Here is an 18680-nt window from a genome sequence, read left to right as displayed (position 1 = left end):
CTGCGGTTGATTTGAGAGTTAAGCGAGTACACGCCGGGAAAGGCAGTGGAAGGGATTCTACCAAGACAGGTTGGCCTGGCAAACAATTGAGGGCGACTGCACAAATCACGATCATGCTGCAAAATAAGATTTGTTTGCCTAGACTGAAGCGCAGAGACATATACATATATGTAGTAGCTATATTCCCTCAACGGAAAACGGACCGACTGTGTCAGGGTACTTGTTCGGAACTTTCGGCGGCTGACAGTGGGTTGCACGGGGGCAGAACGGCTAGCTAGAGAGGATAACGCAAAGCGGATTCCAAAAGCTTCAAACGAAAGCATGAGAACAACAACAGCGCCTATGTGGCTCCGGCTTCCCTGCCTCGATTCAACCAGCACGTGCAGCTTTGTTGGTTTTCTGCTCAAATCTACTACCACAATCAGGCTGCTAACACTGATTGATTGACGCAATTTAGTTAAAAGCTGAAGCATTTTTAGACTACACAGAGACAATTTTTTGACGAACGGTAAGCACAAGTGGCCAGTGTTTCTTATTATTATTATTTTCAAGCAATCAGAGCATCGATTGCCAACTAAAGATTTTCTAACATGAACTTCACCATCAGTTTGTTTTCTTTGAAAAAGTGTAAGGTGTTTGCTCCCAATTGTGTCGGTAAAAATATCAAATTTCACGGTTGGCAGTTTAGTACTGCAAGCAGCTACTAACTCTCGGCAACTGTTTCCAGCTTTCTACGAAACGCACTCTTCGGAACTGGTTCATCATTTATATTGGTAACATTCGGGTATTCAAACGATAGAAAAAACAACAAGCAATCAAACAAACAAAGAATACAAAAATCTCGAGAATCAACAGGAAAAAAGGCATAACTCTACATACGTTGCAACCGGGTCGACCGCTCGAGAGCCGACCGTCAGTGCATTAACATTCACGGAAGCGAAAGTCTCGACTCATAGGCTAAAACAAATGGTTTGTACCGCGTTGTTGAAAATATGTACTTCAAATTAGGGCTATATATCGAGCAAAAATCAAAAAAATCTGCAGGCAGCAAAATAGAGCAACACTTACAAAAAAAATCCGACAGACACTAGGAAAAACCGTTCGCATAATATATAGTGAGAGAAAAAGTGGGAATACTTGGGGCTATTTACTTTGCAAGTGCCACCTTGACTATTGTTATTGGTGCTGATGTGATTGTTGTTATTGTGGCTGGGGGTGGTGGTGGTGCAGGTGTTACTGTTGTTGTTGTTGTTGTTGTTGGAGGTGGTAGTTAGACAGCTGCTGCTTCCGTTCATGATAGCCGCCGCCGCCGGAACACAGTTGGTACCATTGCTGTGACTTACGACGTAGGTCGTATAAGGCGGATGGTGCGTTCCCCAGGCGATCGTGAATCCGAGTGCTGCGGCCGCTGCCGTCGGTGGTACCCCTGCGGTGGCCACTGCCGTCGTCGTGGTGCCGTTCTGAACCGGACACATCCGTTGGCGGAAAGTGAAATTGGGGTTTTTTGGTGGTTTTAAATATGATTTTTTTTTCGTTCCAACGGAGGAAAGGAAAGATGAGAAAGAATCAAGGCAGATATCGTTTAGGCATCGGTAGCTTATTACAATCTGGTTTGGATTTGATTAGTTGTGTGAGATTTATGTTTGTGTGTGTGTTTTTTTTAATTTATCATGGGCTTATTCGGGAGTTAGTTTGGTTCGGGGGTCATTTGGAACTGAATTATGTAGATCGCCAAACAAGCGGATTAGATAATAAATGAATTAAATGAATAAGCTTTGATTTGCTGATCAGGCTGAAAAATTGGTCTGTCGGTGGTGTGAGACCATGGTTGCACTTGTTGGCGTCGAATACTTGGTTTAGCCATAGACCACAAAACGAGATGGTAGTAATCATTCACGATTACTGTTGTCGACAAAAAACGACAATAAAACACTTCAAAGCTAGCTATTTTTACACAATGTGAGAAGGAGCCCTGTGATTCAGAGTGCAAATAAATAACATTAACTTACACATTTTCGATTGAGTAAGCACTGATTTGAGCTACTCAGTTCTCAACTAAGTGAAAAGGATATTGGAAACGAGAAGGATTCCCAAAACGAACGATTGTAGTTTTTTAATTAGATGACTCGATCACTCTGGTATATTTTATCATCAGAGGAAAAATATTGAAGAGTCGGAGTATTCGAAAGCCTGGTTATGAGGCAGCTCAGCGTTAGATACAAAATGAAGTTATATTTGTTATTACCAGAATTAAGTTCACAGATTTTTATACTTCGAGTTTTTTCAATATTCTATTTCATTCCAAATTTGGCTGACAAGATTTTTGAAAATACACTACCCGATATTGGTTTGGTATCGCTTCACTGAGAAGTGCAGCACCTAGTTCGACTGTTGCCAAATTCAGCATTACCTAAAATGGGTAGATTTATATAACTGTATCTCGTGATTCCGACAACCTAGAGAGTTGCGGTCTTAAGCAAAGTTATTCAGGACATCGAGGGCTTGTGGCCAGTACACAATGTGGTTCGAAATTTGACCACAACACGGCGCTAGTGTGCTTGTAGTTTTCAGTATTTTGTATTAAATCCGAGAATCCTACCACTTAAGGAGTTGTGACTTCAACAATGTTATTCAGGACGCCAAGAGCTTTTAGCTGTTGCAAATTTTGATTTGAAATTCGCCCACAACGTGGCACTCGTGTGCATATAGTTAATAAACAGAGTATAATAAACAACAATTTATCACGTGAATCCCACCAGTTAGAAAATTGGGAATTTCCGCTTCCAGGAAAATAATGGCTTCTGGTTGTTACGAAACTTGGTACGGAAAGCAGCCGCTAGTAAGCCTGTGATTTTATGTATTTTGAACTAAATTTATCTCATATATCCAACCACGTAGAAAGGTTGCAGCATTCAGCAACTCAACGATTAAAATTTCTCAGAAGCAATGATGCAATTTACAGCATTTTGTTTTGAATGTCCGTCCATCAAGGTGTCAACTCTAAAGTAATTTAAATTAGAGCTTATGTATGAAAAAAAAAATAAGTAAGGCTAAGTGCCTTCTGGATCAGTGAGAAAATCTTTGGTAATAAATAGTGATTGTAACCAAAAATGATCAATTAGTATGGTGGCCAAAAACAAATGTTGCATGCTCATAAGAAACTGGAAAAGTTGCAAAAGTTCCTTCACGGGAGCAATTTGAAGTACCCCCTCAAAGGCATTAGCTACGTTAGGCTTACTTCCATTGCATTGATGTGTACAATCGAAAGCTGAAAAAAAAACGCACTATGGCTGCAAGAACAATAACAAAAAAGTTTCTTGAAGTAGATTTTAGGGGACATCTCAGTATATTGAAAATCTTCAAAATAAATGCGCTGGTAACTCTGAACAAGTTCGCTGAAGGCCGCAACTTTCTGGTTCGTGGGAAACACGCGATAGGGTATTTGTTCCATTATTCATCTCATTAAGCCGATATTCACGAAGAATGCACAGATTAAACACCAAATTTTCACGAAATCATTGACAAATAAATAAAATACGCTTACATGCTTTCATGGAATCGTCCAGTATTGGAAATTTAGTAAACTTAGCTAGATTTATCCTGCATTCTGTAAAACAAACCATAATTCAAAACGCTTCAATATTTTTCTCAAAACTCAAATCACTGCTCAATTATTCATCTCACGACTCCTTTATATTCATCGCACTGTTAATCATCAATGAATCACACTTTTATGAATGAACGTAGCCGCATACCGTCGTAGTAGGTTACCTAGGTACCCGCTGTAGTTGTTTACGTGCAAAATTGGTTGTCTAGGTAATCACTGCAGTGCTGTCGATTTATGTCAATTATGTCGAAATAATTCAACATTTTCAGTATGATTTTTTCGTGTAACCCGAAACTGATTTGGTAACTTTTAATTTTCTTCAGTTAAGTGAAAATAGATGCAAATACAAAAATTTTAGAAATTTAGGAATTGTAGAAATTCAGCTCATATATTTCTGCTAATTCAAGCTTGTTTTTGGAAATTTGAGGTGAACATGCAATGCGTGGATTTTGTTGTCTAGGTGACGAAATAAATGAGTTTTCGAGTGCAGATGCCCGACTAGAATATCAAATTTAGAGCTTTAAAGTGAGTTTTTGAGGATTTTTCGCTATGAGAAATGTAAAGTGAACTAAGAAGAATCGATTTTTTATGGATTGGTATGTTGGTTTAGTTAGAAAATATGAGTATTTTCCTGTTTTCAATTAAATTTTTATGTTGTATAAGATGAATATATGGGCTAAGATGAATAGTGGGACAGTTCCCCTATTCACTTATTCCAGCTGACGCAAAACTTTTCAAGGGGTGCTGCGACTCAAAATATATGGCGTCTAGCCAGAGCCGGACACATTTTTGGGGCCCCCACAAATTGAGAAAGTTTTTTTCTCTATCAAAAAATGAGATTCAATCAAAAGTTCGATTTAAGCAAGAAATTTTGAACAGACCATTTCGATATATATCACTACTACATCCATAAGAATTCACCTTGGATTCTGTTGGAATGACACACATTAACAGACCACTTGAATCAAACCAGCGCCACACAGTTTCCTAAGCTGCAAAAACGTGATCGAAATTATTTTGACACAAATGAAAAGAATAAATACAATTTTGTGACTAATCCACCTAACAGTGAGAAACGGATTTTACCTTTTTCATTTTGTACTATAAAAATCCACTTTGTTCGGCAAATTATAGCACATTTTAAAAGAAATAACTTTGTTGAAGGCATCATATTTCTATTTAAATTTTAATTTAAATTTATTTAAATAAACTTTTGAGGAGTTTTTTATAGATCAACCTTAAAATCAATTGTTTTCACTTCAATTTTTTATAGTGATCCTCTACATTTTTTAAATGTTCTGCAATATTGTATGCTATAACGAAACAAACAATTTCTTCGAAGGAAGTTTATTTCCATCTCAATTTTTCTTTGGTCATTGATGTTTTTTACTTAAATAATGCACTAATTTACACTAATTACTTTTAACTCAAAAAAATTGATGGTGAGACACTGCCTTCAGCAAAATTGTTTTGTTAATTTTTCTTCGTTTAATGAAAGTTAAAATTTTGTGATTAATCTACCTAAAAGTGAGAAACGAATTTGAATTTTCTCATTTTTGCATATAAAAATCCACTTTGCTGAGTGGAGTTGTAGCACATTTGATAAAAAATAACTTTGTCGAAGACACCTTACTTCTATCTACCAATATAAACAAACAATTATGAAGTTTTCTTTAGAATACCCTTCAGAATCATTATTTGCCTTTCTCCTATTTCATATAACTTTTTATAGTGATTTTCAATTTTTTTTTCTAAATTTTTTTTCAATGTTGTTTACCGTAGGTTACCGTAGAAAGTTTATCTTTATCTCTCATATTTATTGAGTTATTGAAGATTTTTATTAAAATAGAGCTCTCATTTACCTACAGATATCTACACAGGAGACAGCGAGAGACAAATACCTAAATTTGAATTGTATGATGTTTTACTTATACTTTAATATACAAATGGTTTATTCTGCATATGTTTGCAGATTTTGATGATATCTGTTATAAATGAGAAATATGAAAGATTAAAATAAACTGTGTTTGATGAAGTTGTTTCTTTAGATGTAACAAACAGCATTGTAGAACATTGAAAAATTGTAGAAAATCACTACTAAATGTTATATTAAAAAAAAAATTGATTTTTAGTGGCATTCTGTAGAAAATTCCACAAAAGTCCATTAAAACCGGCAGACAAAAATACGGTGTCTTTGACAAAGCTGTTTCTCATAAAATGTGCTACAACCGAACAAAGTGAATTTTTATATGTCTTTGCCGAACAAAGTGAATTTTTATATGTAAAAATTAAAAAAGTAAAACTCGTTTCTCACTGTTTAGTGGATTAATCATGAAACTGAAACTTATATAAAATGGAGAATAAATAATGGGTCGACTTTGCCGAAGCCACTATGGCTCTAAAATCTTTTTTTTTTTTGTGGAAACAACTTCGATCACGTTTAGTGCACATCCGAGCTCGCTAGGGACACCAAAATTCACAAAAATGGTTAAAAAGCTAAATGCTTTAAAGGTTATAATCTGTCATACTTTTCAAGTTTGAGCTCTAGGGCAAAACCGTGTTATATCAAAAATCGTTATACACTAAGGTCGCTTTTAACGCGGCTTTTGTTACGCGGATTCTGGAAATAACGAGGTTTTTTCTACGCTGATTCCGGAATTTACGCGGATTCCAGAATTTACTGTTTTTTTTATGCGGCACGTATCCGCCGCGAATAAAGCGACTTTAGTGTATATTAGTGTAAATTAAAATTGAACGGCCCAAGAAATTGGCTTTATTAAAAATTATCAATTTTTGAAAAAAATTGCCACTTTGGAAACGTTTTACATAGCGGTATTTAAGGATAAAAGTTGGAAACAATTATTCTCACGCGCAATGACGCTTACATTTATTCGGACATGATAAATGTGAAAAATAATAAAATGCGATTGACATTACTTTTTTTTGAAGTTCAAATTAAACCTTTAAAACCGCTCAACAGTTTGTTCTCTAACGCCAAATTTTAAATTAAAAATAAAAACGTCAAATCTCGAGATCAGCGCATATTAATTCAGGATGATAGTTGTTTTTTACGTGAAAATTTCCGAGGAATTATAGTAATTATCAAACCAAAATGATGAAATTGGCTACATTCACCGAAAAATGCCAATATAGTTTTAAAATAGAATAATTGCAATGACCGACAAAAGCGGAAAAAAGCTTGCCCTAACGGTCTTTTCAACCATTCTTGTGGTTTATTGTGCCCGTGTGGAGGCATTCTCTAACAGGACTTGTGACTATTAAGAAACGAAACATACAAGTCCTGTACGTGCACTGTACGTACACGGAACCACTTCATAAGATGTAGATGATGATGGAAATGATGGAAGTGATTAACTTTATTAAGTTACCATTTGGCTTAAATATGAACCTACGTAACTCAGAGCGGAGAGACTCTTCCCCTCCGATCTTGAGTTAGTGCCTATCTAGCGGATCTATTCTAACTTATAGTTTTTATTACTATGTTTCATTTTCGAGTTGAATTTTAGTACATATGATTATATGCCTCGAGCGCTATGGAGCGCGTGCATCGGAGCACGTGCGAGAGCGTACGGTATTTGTTCGCGCGCTACTGTGAGTATCCGAGAGCGCGCAAGCTCTCGGTACCGCGCGCAACCGTGAGTGACGCCGTGCCTCCGGCTTCTGTTTTGCTTATAGTTTATTCGAAAAGGTATACATGGTGTGGCATGATCGTTAGGATATTTACATTTCGTAAACCACCGGTCGTTCGGCGGCCTATAACCAGGACGCTTGGTTATTGTTTTAAACGACTCATAATAAGGACGTTTTGTTTTGTTCGGTTTGGTGCATAGTAAAAAATGCCTTGATATTGTTCTGTTCGGCCAACGATTCATAATAAGGACTGCTCTAGAATGCTATGTTATTGTAACGTGGTTTTCTGTGAGTTAAGTAAACTCTTCGGAAAGCTAAGGCTCTAGTTTATGTTAAAACCGTTTTGCTTTACGTGCAAACTGCTTGATCTACTGTATTAAGTAAACTCGGTAGCAGGTTATTGTTCTAGATTACATTCTTCTTGAGTTTTACTGAATTCTGATGCCAACGTGACGAAACATTGGAAAATTCGCGAGGTTTTGCGTCACACCCGTGGTCGGCTCGGAAGTGCGTTAAGTCTCCAACTCCAGCCTAAAACCTAAATAAAGTTTTCTCGTAATTGAATATAATTCATTTAAAGATCCATATTTGTAACGGGCTGACTATAATCACTAATGTTTCAAAATATTGCAAAAATCACAGAATTTACTTTACTTTTGGCTGTTTGTTTAAAAACTATTGTGGGCTACAAATAAAAAAAAAATGAAGGAATGCCCTGGGATAGTCCCACTATTTGTGAAACTAGTGCCGTATTGGAGGGCTACAGAGCCAAGAGACCCTATTCTTTGATATTTTTTTAGATTCTTCAGCATAATAAATTAAATTTCGAGGAAGTAGCCACTAAATATATCAGTTGCTCCTCTATCAAATATTTCAGTAACCATGGGCTTTCATAGAAAAAGTCAACTGTAATGTTTGATGGAGGCGCATTATTATTTAATTTTTTCCTAAAAAAGGTCCTCTGACTAAACCTTAAATTTGATAGAAAAACAAAAACAGGAAAGTCGGTAAAACTGTTCAAAAGTGCCAAATTTTAGAGGTGTATTTGAGTTTTTTTCTCTAATTCAAATACCAACTATTTCAATGCACAGTTTACGCATTACAGTAGATGGTATATAGATAATCGGAAAAACAAAACATTTATGTTTTACCGTTAAAATAGATAAAAAAAATTTAAAAAAAAAAATTGAAATTTTTTAAAATCAAATTCTCATTCATTGGTTGAGAAACTTTACTCGAGAGAAAAAAAATCCAAAATTCTGAGAGCTACTAGAATGCCTGTGCTAGTGAAAATGTGAATACCTCACGTGGCACTTTTAACATCCAGTTTCTTCAAATAAAGAGGACACTAAGATAAAATGCGGTAGTAGAATTTTCTCAGCATTATTTCCATATACCCCAACATTGAAGATTTCGTCATCGGTTAATCCCCGAGATAATTGCTTTTCTATGACTGACATTTCGAAATTAGGTTCAAAATTAAGTTCTGATGTCAATAACAAGTTTGATATTTGGCTTCAAAACAAAATGGCGTCGAAAAAACATGGAAAATTTCCGATTTCTAAAAAATTCAATATGGCGCTACTGTTGCCCCTTAAGATGAAATGTGTTCAAACTCGGGGAAGTTTGTTTTTGCGTCAAAATACATCTAAAAATCATACATCGAAGCCATGGCAAAAAAAATGTTGCACTGTGTAATCGTTGCCTTTGAAAGCCTCCAACTTGAAATTTGTTTAGATTTGTAAAAATCGAACCGATTTCATTCAATTATTAAGAAAAAACTAATTCAAATTGTAATTCAAATGTAGATCGATAGGGGTTACATAGCAACTAAAATATGAATTTGAAAAGAGAGTAAGACTATTAGCAGTACGCAGCTCCATAGTCATTCAATAGAGTAAAACCATTTATTTTAATGGTATATTGTCTCTGGAGTTATCACCTTAACCGTTAGCAATTCATTACCCCCAATTGATAGCCTGCTCTTGCTTTCCGTACGGACCATTTACGCAAACAACTTATTCATTTAGCAAACTTTTGCAGCTGGCCATACCGATCTCTAGCATTCGAAAAAAACAAACTAATCACTCTCCCCTTAGCCCCGCTTCGTTCAGCAAGACTTAAAGCTACTACGAAAGCATCGCGTCTTCAATTAAAATCACAAAAGCAGTTGGTAGGAAACCTTTCCCCTTTCCCTGTTATTCATCAGCATAAAAAAAAGAACACTGGCAGTTGTAGCATCACAGCCCTACAATTCCGGTTCCGTGCAGCACCATCGAGGAGCGAAATTGTTGGCATAGATAGAACCAGGACTGAATGACCGGTATGCTCTGCGGCTGCTGTTACTGTTGCTGCTGGTACCTATTGCCCTCTCTTAGCGCAAGCTGAAGCTCTCTGGATGGGTCTTAAGGCAGGTTTTCTACTCTTTGGTACACATTCTGGCTGCTATTCCCGCTGGCGATGCAATTCATGCTAAATAATAACAACACTTTTCTCACCTCAGAAAAAAAAAACACCTCTCGAAACAGCCAACAGCACTCGAGGCAGTTTGTGCCTCTCTGTTATACCGGCCTGTTCCCACGAAGGTCTGCCTGCTTGCTGCTACAAAATCTGTCCCGGTGCTGTTCGGTCGTCGGCGGCATACTTGTCCTCGACGGCGGAGTGAAGCGGTCTTCTCGAAGCACCTTTTCTCGGCGCCCGACAAAGCTTAATAATAACTAAGGGTGTTGTTGTAAAAACTTTGCTGCTGCACCGGGAGGATACTATTTGTTCGCCGGGGTGTTGTTGACGGCGCGCGAGAATCCGCCGTTCCTCGTGCGACCGCGCTTGTTGGCAGAACGGGCGAAAACAACGAGAAGGAAAAAGTTAATTTCATAACCGAAACGAAAGTTGACAATGACAATTTGCTCAACAGCCAACAGCCATCAGGAAACAGTGAGTGCAACGAAGCGGCACGTCATTCATTATTACAGCCGATAAAGTGCGCCTTGCGCCCGCTTGGATGCCGCCTGGGATAACGAGTGCAGATTTGTTCCCGTGCGTTGTCTATCTGGATGAATTTTTGAACAGGGATGTACAGAGTGGAACGTTTTATTGGATGTACGAGATAAAGCCATCTATTCCCATCGGATCGCTAAGTTTTATTCAGTCGCGGTGAAGAATTTGTAATTTGAATTTTGTAGTTCACTGCAAAGCGCCTCCATAATAGAGCCACTTTAGTGCAAACGCACGGTCTTTTGTAAAATTGCAGACAAGTTGGTGGACTACGTGCCTGATGGTTGGCAGCAAAAGGCTAGCGCGTATTTCCCAGGTGCGAACGGATGCGGCGGAGGCTCGCGCCCACCCTTCGATGCTCTCAAGAGAAAAACTTTTCAATTGTTTCCTGGCAAACCTGGAGTTGGTGATGATGGGTGGTGTGGTGGCCGCATTCACCGCTGGTTGCAGGTATAACGAGTTTGGAGTGGCGTTGACAGCTGCTGAAAATTTCCATTCCATGGTGGGCCGGAACAGAAGAACACGAAGGCAAACGGCAAAACGCGCCTCGTTTTAATGGACATCAACTTTTAATTGTACATCATCCGAAAGAGGTACTCTCAAGATTTCTACGCTACCAAGAGCAGTAGTGCTGTGGTACTGCAACTACTCGAAACCGACGGCGTCTCTCGGGTGCCATTGCTGCCGTAAGGTGGCAAATGGTGCGAAGGGAACGAGTGAAAATTATTTTTCCTCGAGTGGCTTTAATTTGAGTTTTCCTTAATTAAGTTGGAATTAGTAGACATGACGCCGGATTTTGCAGGATCTCGCAAGTGTAGGCCCAACGGCCGGGAGTGACGGTACTAGCAGAACTCGTGCAAACGATTGTTCAGTTGAGAAAAGACTGATTATGATTGAATGAGCAACGGAAATTTGGGTAGGCTTGGAGTGGTGTGAGCAAAACACAAACATAAACCGAGAAAAACCTGCCAAAAAGCGCAACAATTAGAAGGGAAAACAATACGAGAAATTAGATGAAAATCTCGGACGCACAGGAAACTTAAAAAAAAAGACGATGGATGAAAAAGGAAAAAGAGTACTGAAACTAATTACTTTGTTGTTCTTCTTCAAAAGGCTATTGTTTTTTTTGGGTATGGTTTTGTTTTGTTTTCGATGGAGTTCTTCCACCATCTGCTTGTTGGTTCATTGTTTTTTTGTTGATCTTTCTAATTGCAGGTGTTGGTTTAGGGTCGGGTTGGGTTTTGGAGCCTGGCATACAGAGGTTTACGGAGTGCAACTTACCACTGCTGGCACTTGACCGGGCAGCACCGGTTGTCCTGGTGAAATTCCCATCTGCTGCATAATGGCGTTCTTCAGGGCGAGATGGTTTCTTCCGTTTATCAGCAGTTGGTCTTTCAGATGCTGGGGTGGATGAAAGTATTTACACGGTGGTTTCTCACGATTGCAGCGACCCTGTGTTTTTTTTTTTGCGCCAAAGGAAGAAACAGAAAACGGATAAATTATGGTTAGTTACCAGAGTTAAACACATATATTGGGGAAGTTTTGGAGATAATTGTAGGTTCATAAAATACGTTTATGGCGTTAGCTGTCGAAACGTGCTTCGGAATTTCCAACAGAAAACATACAAATCAATGTCATTTACAAAACACTGCTTGGAACAATAGATTTTCATGAGCTTCTAGTTCATAAATTTCGCAAACACATTGCAAAAGTTCCCTGCTGCGTGATAGATTTCAACTTTGTGTAGTGAAATAATCCAGCCTGCCAAACGACATCTAGTGGCAGAATTAACTATTCGATTTATTTGTCCTCAGATGTACTGTAAATAGCTTCGTTGCAAAGAAATTTACTATCGCAAATGGTTCCGTTGCAAGATTGTCCGACCTTGATATGAAACTGTGAAGCACCCGATGGTTTAATGAACGGCCTTGTACACTAACTAAGCCGAAGGTGGTCTAGTCAGAACTCCGTTGGAGGGGTGGGTGCAAGGGGCTGATTTACGTCTGTGATAAGCGACACTGTTGGGCTGTACGAAGAAATATGTCGGTTGAAGTGCGGAACAAACGTTTCAGTTGGTAATTTCCCAGGGTCGTCGCCTGTACGAAATTATCCGTAGGCAATAAAAGCAACTAGCATCTAGTGAAAGTACAATTTATTATTCTTTCATCCCCTGTGGGATTTTCTTGCAATGGATACCATTCATTAAATGCTACCCGATATTATCAGACGGAGTACGTTTGAAGCTTTTGTTGAAGAGAATCCTCTGGCCCAGAGGAACGTAATCAGGTCATAGTTTAACAGATTGCGGTAGTCGAGGCAAACTATTATCCACCTGAATCAATAATACCGCTCAATTAACTTTGTTACATCCAATTAAAGTTTGGAATTTAATTGCGCAAATCCTTCTAATACTGAAGCTGTACAACAAGCGTTCCAGCCAGTCAGTGAAGGCAGGTAGAGCCATGACGGGAGAATGGAGGTTGCAAAGTTTATCAATTTTCCCTATTCCAACTTCCGTTTCGCTGTAGAACGCTCGACTCACGTGGCGGATCCGAACGGGCCAAGGTTCTGGTTCCGTTTTCCAATAGCGTGCACAATCGGAATAGATCTAATTTATCGGGTCCAGGAAAAAGCACTGCCTGGCATTGACGTCTTTTCCATGACGTGCATGAGTTAATGTGAATGGTCGAGTCGTTACCACCGGCGGCGGCGGCGTTGGTCAGCCCGTTCGTGAAACATTGGTAAGCAGATGAGCGTCAAACATCGGATCGAAATTGCACTGGTAGCGCAGCGCCAGTGTTCAACATTTATTACGTGTTCGCTTCACTGAGAATTTAATAGCGTAAAACTTTGCCGATATTAAGTTTTTGTTTGAAGAAATAATTCGAAAGTTGGAAATTGATAGTTTCTCAAAGTAACAAGTATTGTCACTATGAACTCAAACACTTCATCTCTAGATCTATCCTTAAATTGTCTATTCAGAATGTAACTTTAATTATTAAATATCTATATTTTTTTAGACATTTTTTTGTACCTGAAAAGTATGTTGTAGCTCTTGCTGGCTAAATGATTTGTTGATATTTTTTCAACCTTTTTGCCTTTCTCCTAGAAAGGTATAGCAATCACTGGAAAAACCAAAGGTATAAAAGTTGTACCAATGGCCGAATGTCATATACCACTCGACCCCCTTCGACGAACTGAGCATTTTCTGTATGTATGTATGTGTGTGTGTGTGTGCGTGTATCTGCAACTTTTTTTTCTCACTCACTTTTCTCAGCGATGGCTGGACCGATTTTCATAAAATTAATTGCAAATGAAAGGTCTAGTTGCGTCATAGGTTGCTATTGAATTTCATTGTAATCGGATTTTTAGTTTAGAGGTTATGTATCAAAATGTAAAAATTACGAAACATCAATATCTCAGAAACCACACAACCGATTTCAATAAAACTGGTTTCAAATGATCGGGCTGTCTCCAAAACCCTTAACTTTTAAATTTCGTTATGTTTGAACATATGGTTCAAAAGTTATGTGAAGAAAAGTTATCCTGAGGTTGGTTAAACTCACTCATTTTTCTCAGAGATGGCTGAACCGATTTTCACAAAATTAGTGTCAAATGAAAGGTCTAGTTGCCCCATAGGTTGCTATTGAATTTAATTGCAATCGGATTGTAACTTTGTCCGTTGTTCATAAAAATGTGAAATCATATAATGAAAGTAAACATATTGACTTTCTCCTAACGATCACTGGCTAATTAAAAGGTAGAAAAGTGATCCAAATTGCCGAATGTCATATACTACTCGACTCAGTTCGATGAATCGAGAATTTTCTGCCTATATGCATGTATAGGTGTGTATGTTTGTGTGTGGGTGTGTATGTGTGTATGTGCACCTTTTTTGCCTTTCTCCTAGAAAGGTATAGCAATCACTGCAAGAACTAAATGTATAAAAGTGCTCAGAAGGGCCGAATGCCGTATACCACTCGACTTAGTTCGACGAGCTGAGCATTTTCTGCATGTGTGTGTGTGTAACGCTCTCCCAATTTCACTCGATTTTCCCAGAGATGGCTGAACCGATTTCAATGAAATCAATTGCAAATGAAAGGTCTAGTTTCTCTATAAGACCCTATTGAATTTTATCGCAATCTGATTTCTAATTTAGAGGTTATGTATCAAAATGTAATAATCACAAAACATCAATATCTTAGAAACTACACAAGCGATTTGAACAAAATTGGTTTCAAACGAACAGAAGTTATGGAAAGAAACGTGTTCTGAAGACTATTCAATCTCACTCATGTTTCTCAAAGATGGCTGGACCGATTTTCATAAAATCAGTGTTATATGGAAAGTCTTGTTGCCCCATAAATTGTTCAAAATTAAGAGTCATTTCTTTTATTCCGCTAGCTCTTAAGCACTAACATTACGTCAAATTTCATATTTTGTACTTTAATTACAACATCAATATTTTAGAACCCAAAGAGTGAATATTTATTGGATTTAAGCATTCATGTAAATCTATTTTTACAAATAATAAGTTTGAATGAGAAAGGCTGAGTCTGGCCGCTAGGTGGATTTATTTAGGTTTTTGTATAATAAAACCATTTTAAACTCCTATTTCTGCTGTAGGCTTTTTCTACACTTCAGAGACAATTTTAAACCATTTTGAAATAAGTTCGGAATTCATTTATTTTTTGTTCTTACAAGTCTTTCGAAGCGTTCTCAGATGTTTCAAGCTAAGGTGTGTTTTTGATTATTTTACCTCTGGTTTTTCCAGCTTTTAGGAGCGCTTCAGTTAAATTTGTACATACTTATGCCTTTCTGGCTTCTAGGAGTTATGAAATTTGTTAATGACTTACTAAAACTCAATTTTTATCTTAATTTTCTAATTGTGAATTTTTAACGCTTGTTTGGTTACTTTTGTTTTTGAAACCACCTTTCACTACATTTAGTCCATTTATGATTTGGAGCAAAATTACGTGAAATTACTTGGGAATACGCAAAAATTCCATCGCCTGTTTTTGATTTGAATGAAACTCTGCAAACGTATTTGGTCTAGTAAACTGTAGCTCAGGAACCATTGGTTGTATAGAAAAACTGTCTGAGAAAGAGTTGTAGGGAATAATTAATAATGCCTCATAAAACAATATACACCACAGAAAAAAACTTTTTTGAATAAAAAAAAAACTGAAAATGAACATTAAATTTCAATCTGAAAATTATATTTTTAAATTTTTTTTAATGAAACTTGAAATTATAACGCAACTTTTTAAAAAAAAGTCCAGGATGGAGGAATGAAAATAAATTTTTAATGGGAGATCAATTTTTTGAACATATTTCTAATTTGATTAACATTCTAAATGCATCAGTTTCCGAATTTAAGTTCGAAAGATTTTTAATGTTTAGGAAAATACACGTTTTTTTTTTTAATTTATCCGTGGTTCTCCAGCAAAAACCATGAGTTCATTGAAATGTATGATCATTATTACAAAATTCACTTTTTGACAACAGGACGATTTGGCGAACGGTTCTTAAGAAAAAAGTTAGGATGATTTAAATGAATCATTCAGAGCAACATTTTAAATCAATGTTTGCCTTGTTTTTTTCTGCTCTGTTCTGTTTAGGTGCGTTTGTCAGTCCTTTAAGGATTAATTTTGATGGGATTCTTTTTCATTTATGGCTTTTCTGGTCTAGGTGGTATTGAACTGAATTAGCAGATATATCTTATATCTTTTGCTTATTTTTTTTGTTCAATCACCAAAAAAAAACCATCCATGTGGACAAAGATGGCTGGAGGTGTCCAAAAAGAAAAGGATAGTTTTTCTATCTATGTGAAATGTGGACGGTTCCTTATGTCATGAGGCACAACCTTTTCCCGGGATTCCCGGATCTAAGGAGTAGAAATATTGCTTCCTGTGATTCTCGAATTCGTCAGACAATTTCTCATGATTCGTATAGTTTCCAATATAACAGTGCAATCAAACTAAAAACTTGATCAAAACGCAAAGCTGACGTGTAACATCAAACTATTTACATCAATTCTTTGGTAAAAATATATGTCCTTTTACAATATTCATAAAAAATGTAGCAAATATTTGCTTCGCTTAATGTCGTTCTTTGCTAGTGTTGTCTCTACTGAGCGAGTATTTACTTGAGTTTTTTCTTTATTCATATTGAAATTTGGTAAGAGCAAACTACAGCAAATAGATTTCACTTCAAATCAAATGTTTGGATTTTTCACAACATATACTAGTTTTTGGGAAAAAGGAAACTTTCATGTTTTCCATTTAGTAAAGGTTTCTCGAATCGTAAAAAAAATTAAACCCAACTTGCAAGTCTTTTTGTGTAACTTTTGCTGGAATGATTTATTACTTCATTTCTATTTTATGATTGGAGCTTAGTAATGAAATTCTCTAGTTATCCGTTTAATACGATGAATTTCATCCATAAATGTTGGTGAGTTGTCGGCTGTTGAAATGTTGCCGAGCAGTCACAAAAGAAAGTAGAACGACTTAATTTATACTGTCCGACGTTTCGTCACTGATCAGTGTCAACTTCAGGGGGAAAATATTTCTTGTTCATTCCTTGTCTAGATGCTTTTTTGTCGATAAGCTTGAAACGAAATCCGGACAAGGAACGAACAAGAAATATTTTCCCCTGAAGATGTCACTGATCAGTGACGAAACGTTGGACAGTATAAAATAAGTCGTTCTACTTTCTTTTGTGACTACTCAGTCGACTAAACAACCAACATACTTGATAAATTCTATCTATGTTTAATTTTGAAAACAATAATGGATTTTTATTGAATCCGTGAATCAATTAGACCTGGAATAAATAATTCAATCAAATCATTCAAAGTACGTGCAATCGGCGTGATTGATTGTGGGTAGTGGCCGTGATGTCAACGTAGAAATCGTCTTCACAGGGAAGTTACGTAGGCACTCAAATGCCCTAGAACTGAAATGTTTACATCAAAAACCGATAGCAATTTTCTTATGTTAACTTGAGAATATTGTTTTTTTTTTTATTTAAATCGTTTTTCAATCGAATTGATAAAAAAATGAAAACATGTTTTTTGTAACTTTAAATTAATAAATTTGAACATATTTGAAATTTGTGTTTTCATTCCTGGGTACCGGTAATTCCCGGAAAATGAAATTTTTCATTCCCGTTTCCCGGGAAATCTGTTTCCGGGAATATTGAAAACTTCAACCTATACTAAGTTTACTGGAAATCGGTTCAGGCAATCCGGAGTGATGATGGAGTATACGTTCACATACTTTCACTTTTGTATAGATCGATTTCCAAAGGTCCTTTCTCCTTCAATTGATTCTTTATAGACTTATTACTGTCATCAGAAACGCTGATCTATTGTGGTATTGCCCGAGTGTCTGCAATTATAAACAATATGTACCACTATTGACAATAAGTGACATGTTTATTATTTATTCGTGCTTGTGTGTATGGTTTTACCCTTCCTTTCAACTCACTGATCAACTATATCGAGCCTCGTTCCTCTTGTCAAGTATAAGCCATTATAAATCCCTGAAGAGGCTAGTTCCCTCTCGCTAGTTTGATTATAAGAAAAGGTTATAAATGTATTATAGAATTTAGTGTGAAGGAAAAGTAAGTGAGACGGAGCTTGTGATCACCTGACTAAGGTCACTGAAATTCACGATTTTAGCTCTAGATTAAACTTGTGTTGACAAATGGTCGACAATAGCCCAAAATGAAAACATATGAATGTGCATCGCATTTTAACCATTTTTAGGAATTTGGTAGGGATGGGCGATACTGGCGAAAGTATCGATACTTTGGTATCGCGATTCTTCAATGAACTTCGATAACAGGTATCGAAGCATCTACTGAAGGAGTATCGATTATCGATGTTTCGACAGCATCGGTATCAGACCTGCAATTTTTTTTTTTCAAAAATCATCATTTAGAACGTATCGATGCCAAAATACTCGACACCGCGACCCCTAGTATCGATACCGCTGGTACCGATGCTAGTATCGCCCATCCCTAGAATTTGGTATCCCTAGCGAGCGTCAAAAGGCCGCCGAGTTCATCGCTTATACGTTTGCTTACGGGAAAACTTTATTTAAGCCTCTGAAGATTTTACGCAAATCCTAGTTGACTGCAGGCCCCAAAATTCACAGGAATGGTTGAAAAGCTATATTTTGTAATTTATTTTCAATTTAAGTTGTAAGGCGGCATCCATAAATTATGTAACGCTCATAGGGGGAGAGGGGCTATCTTTGAGAGTTTCGGTTTGCTACACACGGGAGGAGGGAGGTAAGATCAGCGTAACGTAACGAAAAATTTCTGGAGAGACTCTCCAAAAACGAGGATTTTTTTCAAGCAAATTCTTCTAAAGCGTTAGGTAATTTTTATGGGGTGTTGGCGTTACGTTTCATTACATATG

General features: G+C 37.1%; 1 protein-coding gene across 42 annotated transcripts in view; it reads right to left on the bottom strand.

Annotated features, from left to right (window-relative positions):
• Positions 1–18680, bottom strand: part of LOC129722556 (protein muscleblind) — a 745426-nt gene that overhangs the window by 59657 nt on the left and 667089 nt on the right. For 31 of the 42 annotated variants that reach the window (XR_008727615.1, XR_008727616.1, XR_008727617.1 and 28 more), the window contains 2 exons: positions 11535–11704; positions 1152–1476 (listed from right to left, as the gene is read on the bottom strand). Coding sequence is in view for 32 of the 42 variants with exons in the window: in XM_055676090.1 (XP_055532065.1) it covers positions 1152–1476; positions 11535–11704 (495 nt within the window). In the remaining 10 variants the exon portion in view is untranslated. Of the gene's footprint in view, positions 1–1151; positions 1477–11533; positions 11705–18680 lie in introns of all 42 variants that reach the window. The other 11 variants (XR_008727624.1, XR_008727621.1, XR_008727622.1 and 8 more) reach the window with 3 other exon arrangements.

Source organism: Wyeomyia smithii, chromosome 2 (assembly GCF_029784165.1).
Source record: "Wyeomyia smithii strain HCP4-BCI-WySm-NY-G18 chromosome 2, ASM2978416v1, whole genome shotgun sequence".
NCBI classification, from domain to species: Eukaryota; Metazoa; Arthropoda; class Insecta; order Diptera; family Culicidae; genus Wyeomyia; species Wyeomyia smithii.
This window is presented reverse-complemented; position numbering and strand designations above follow the sequence as displayed.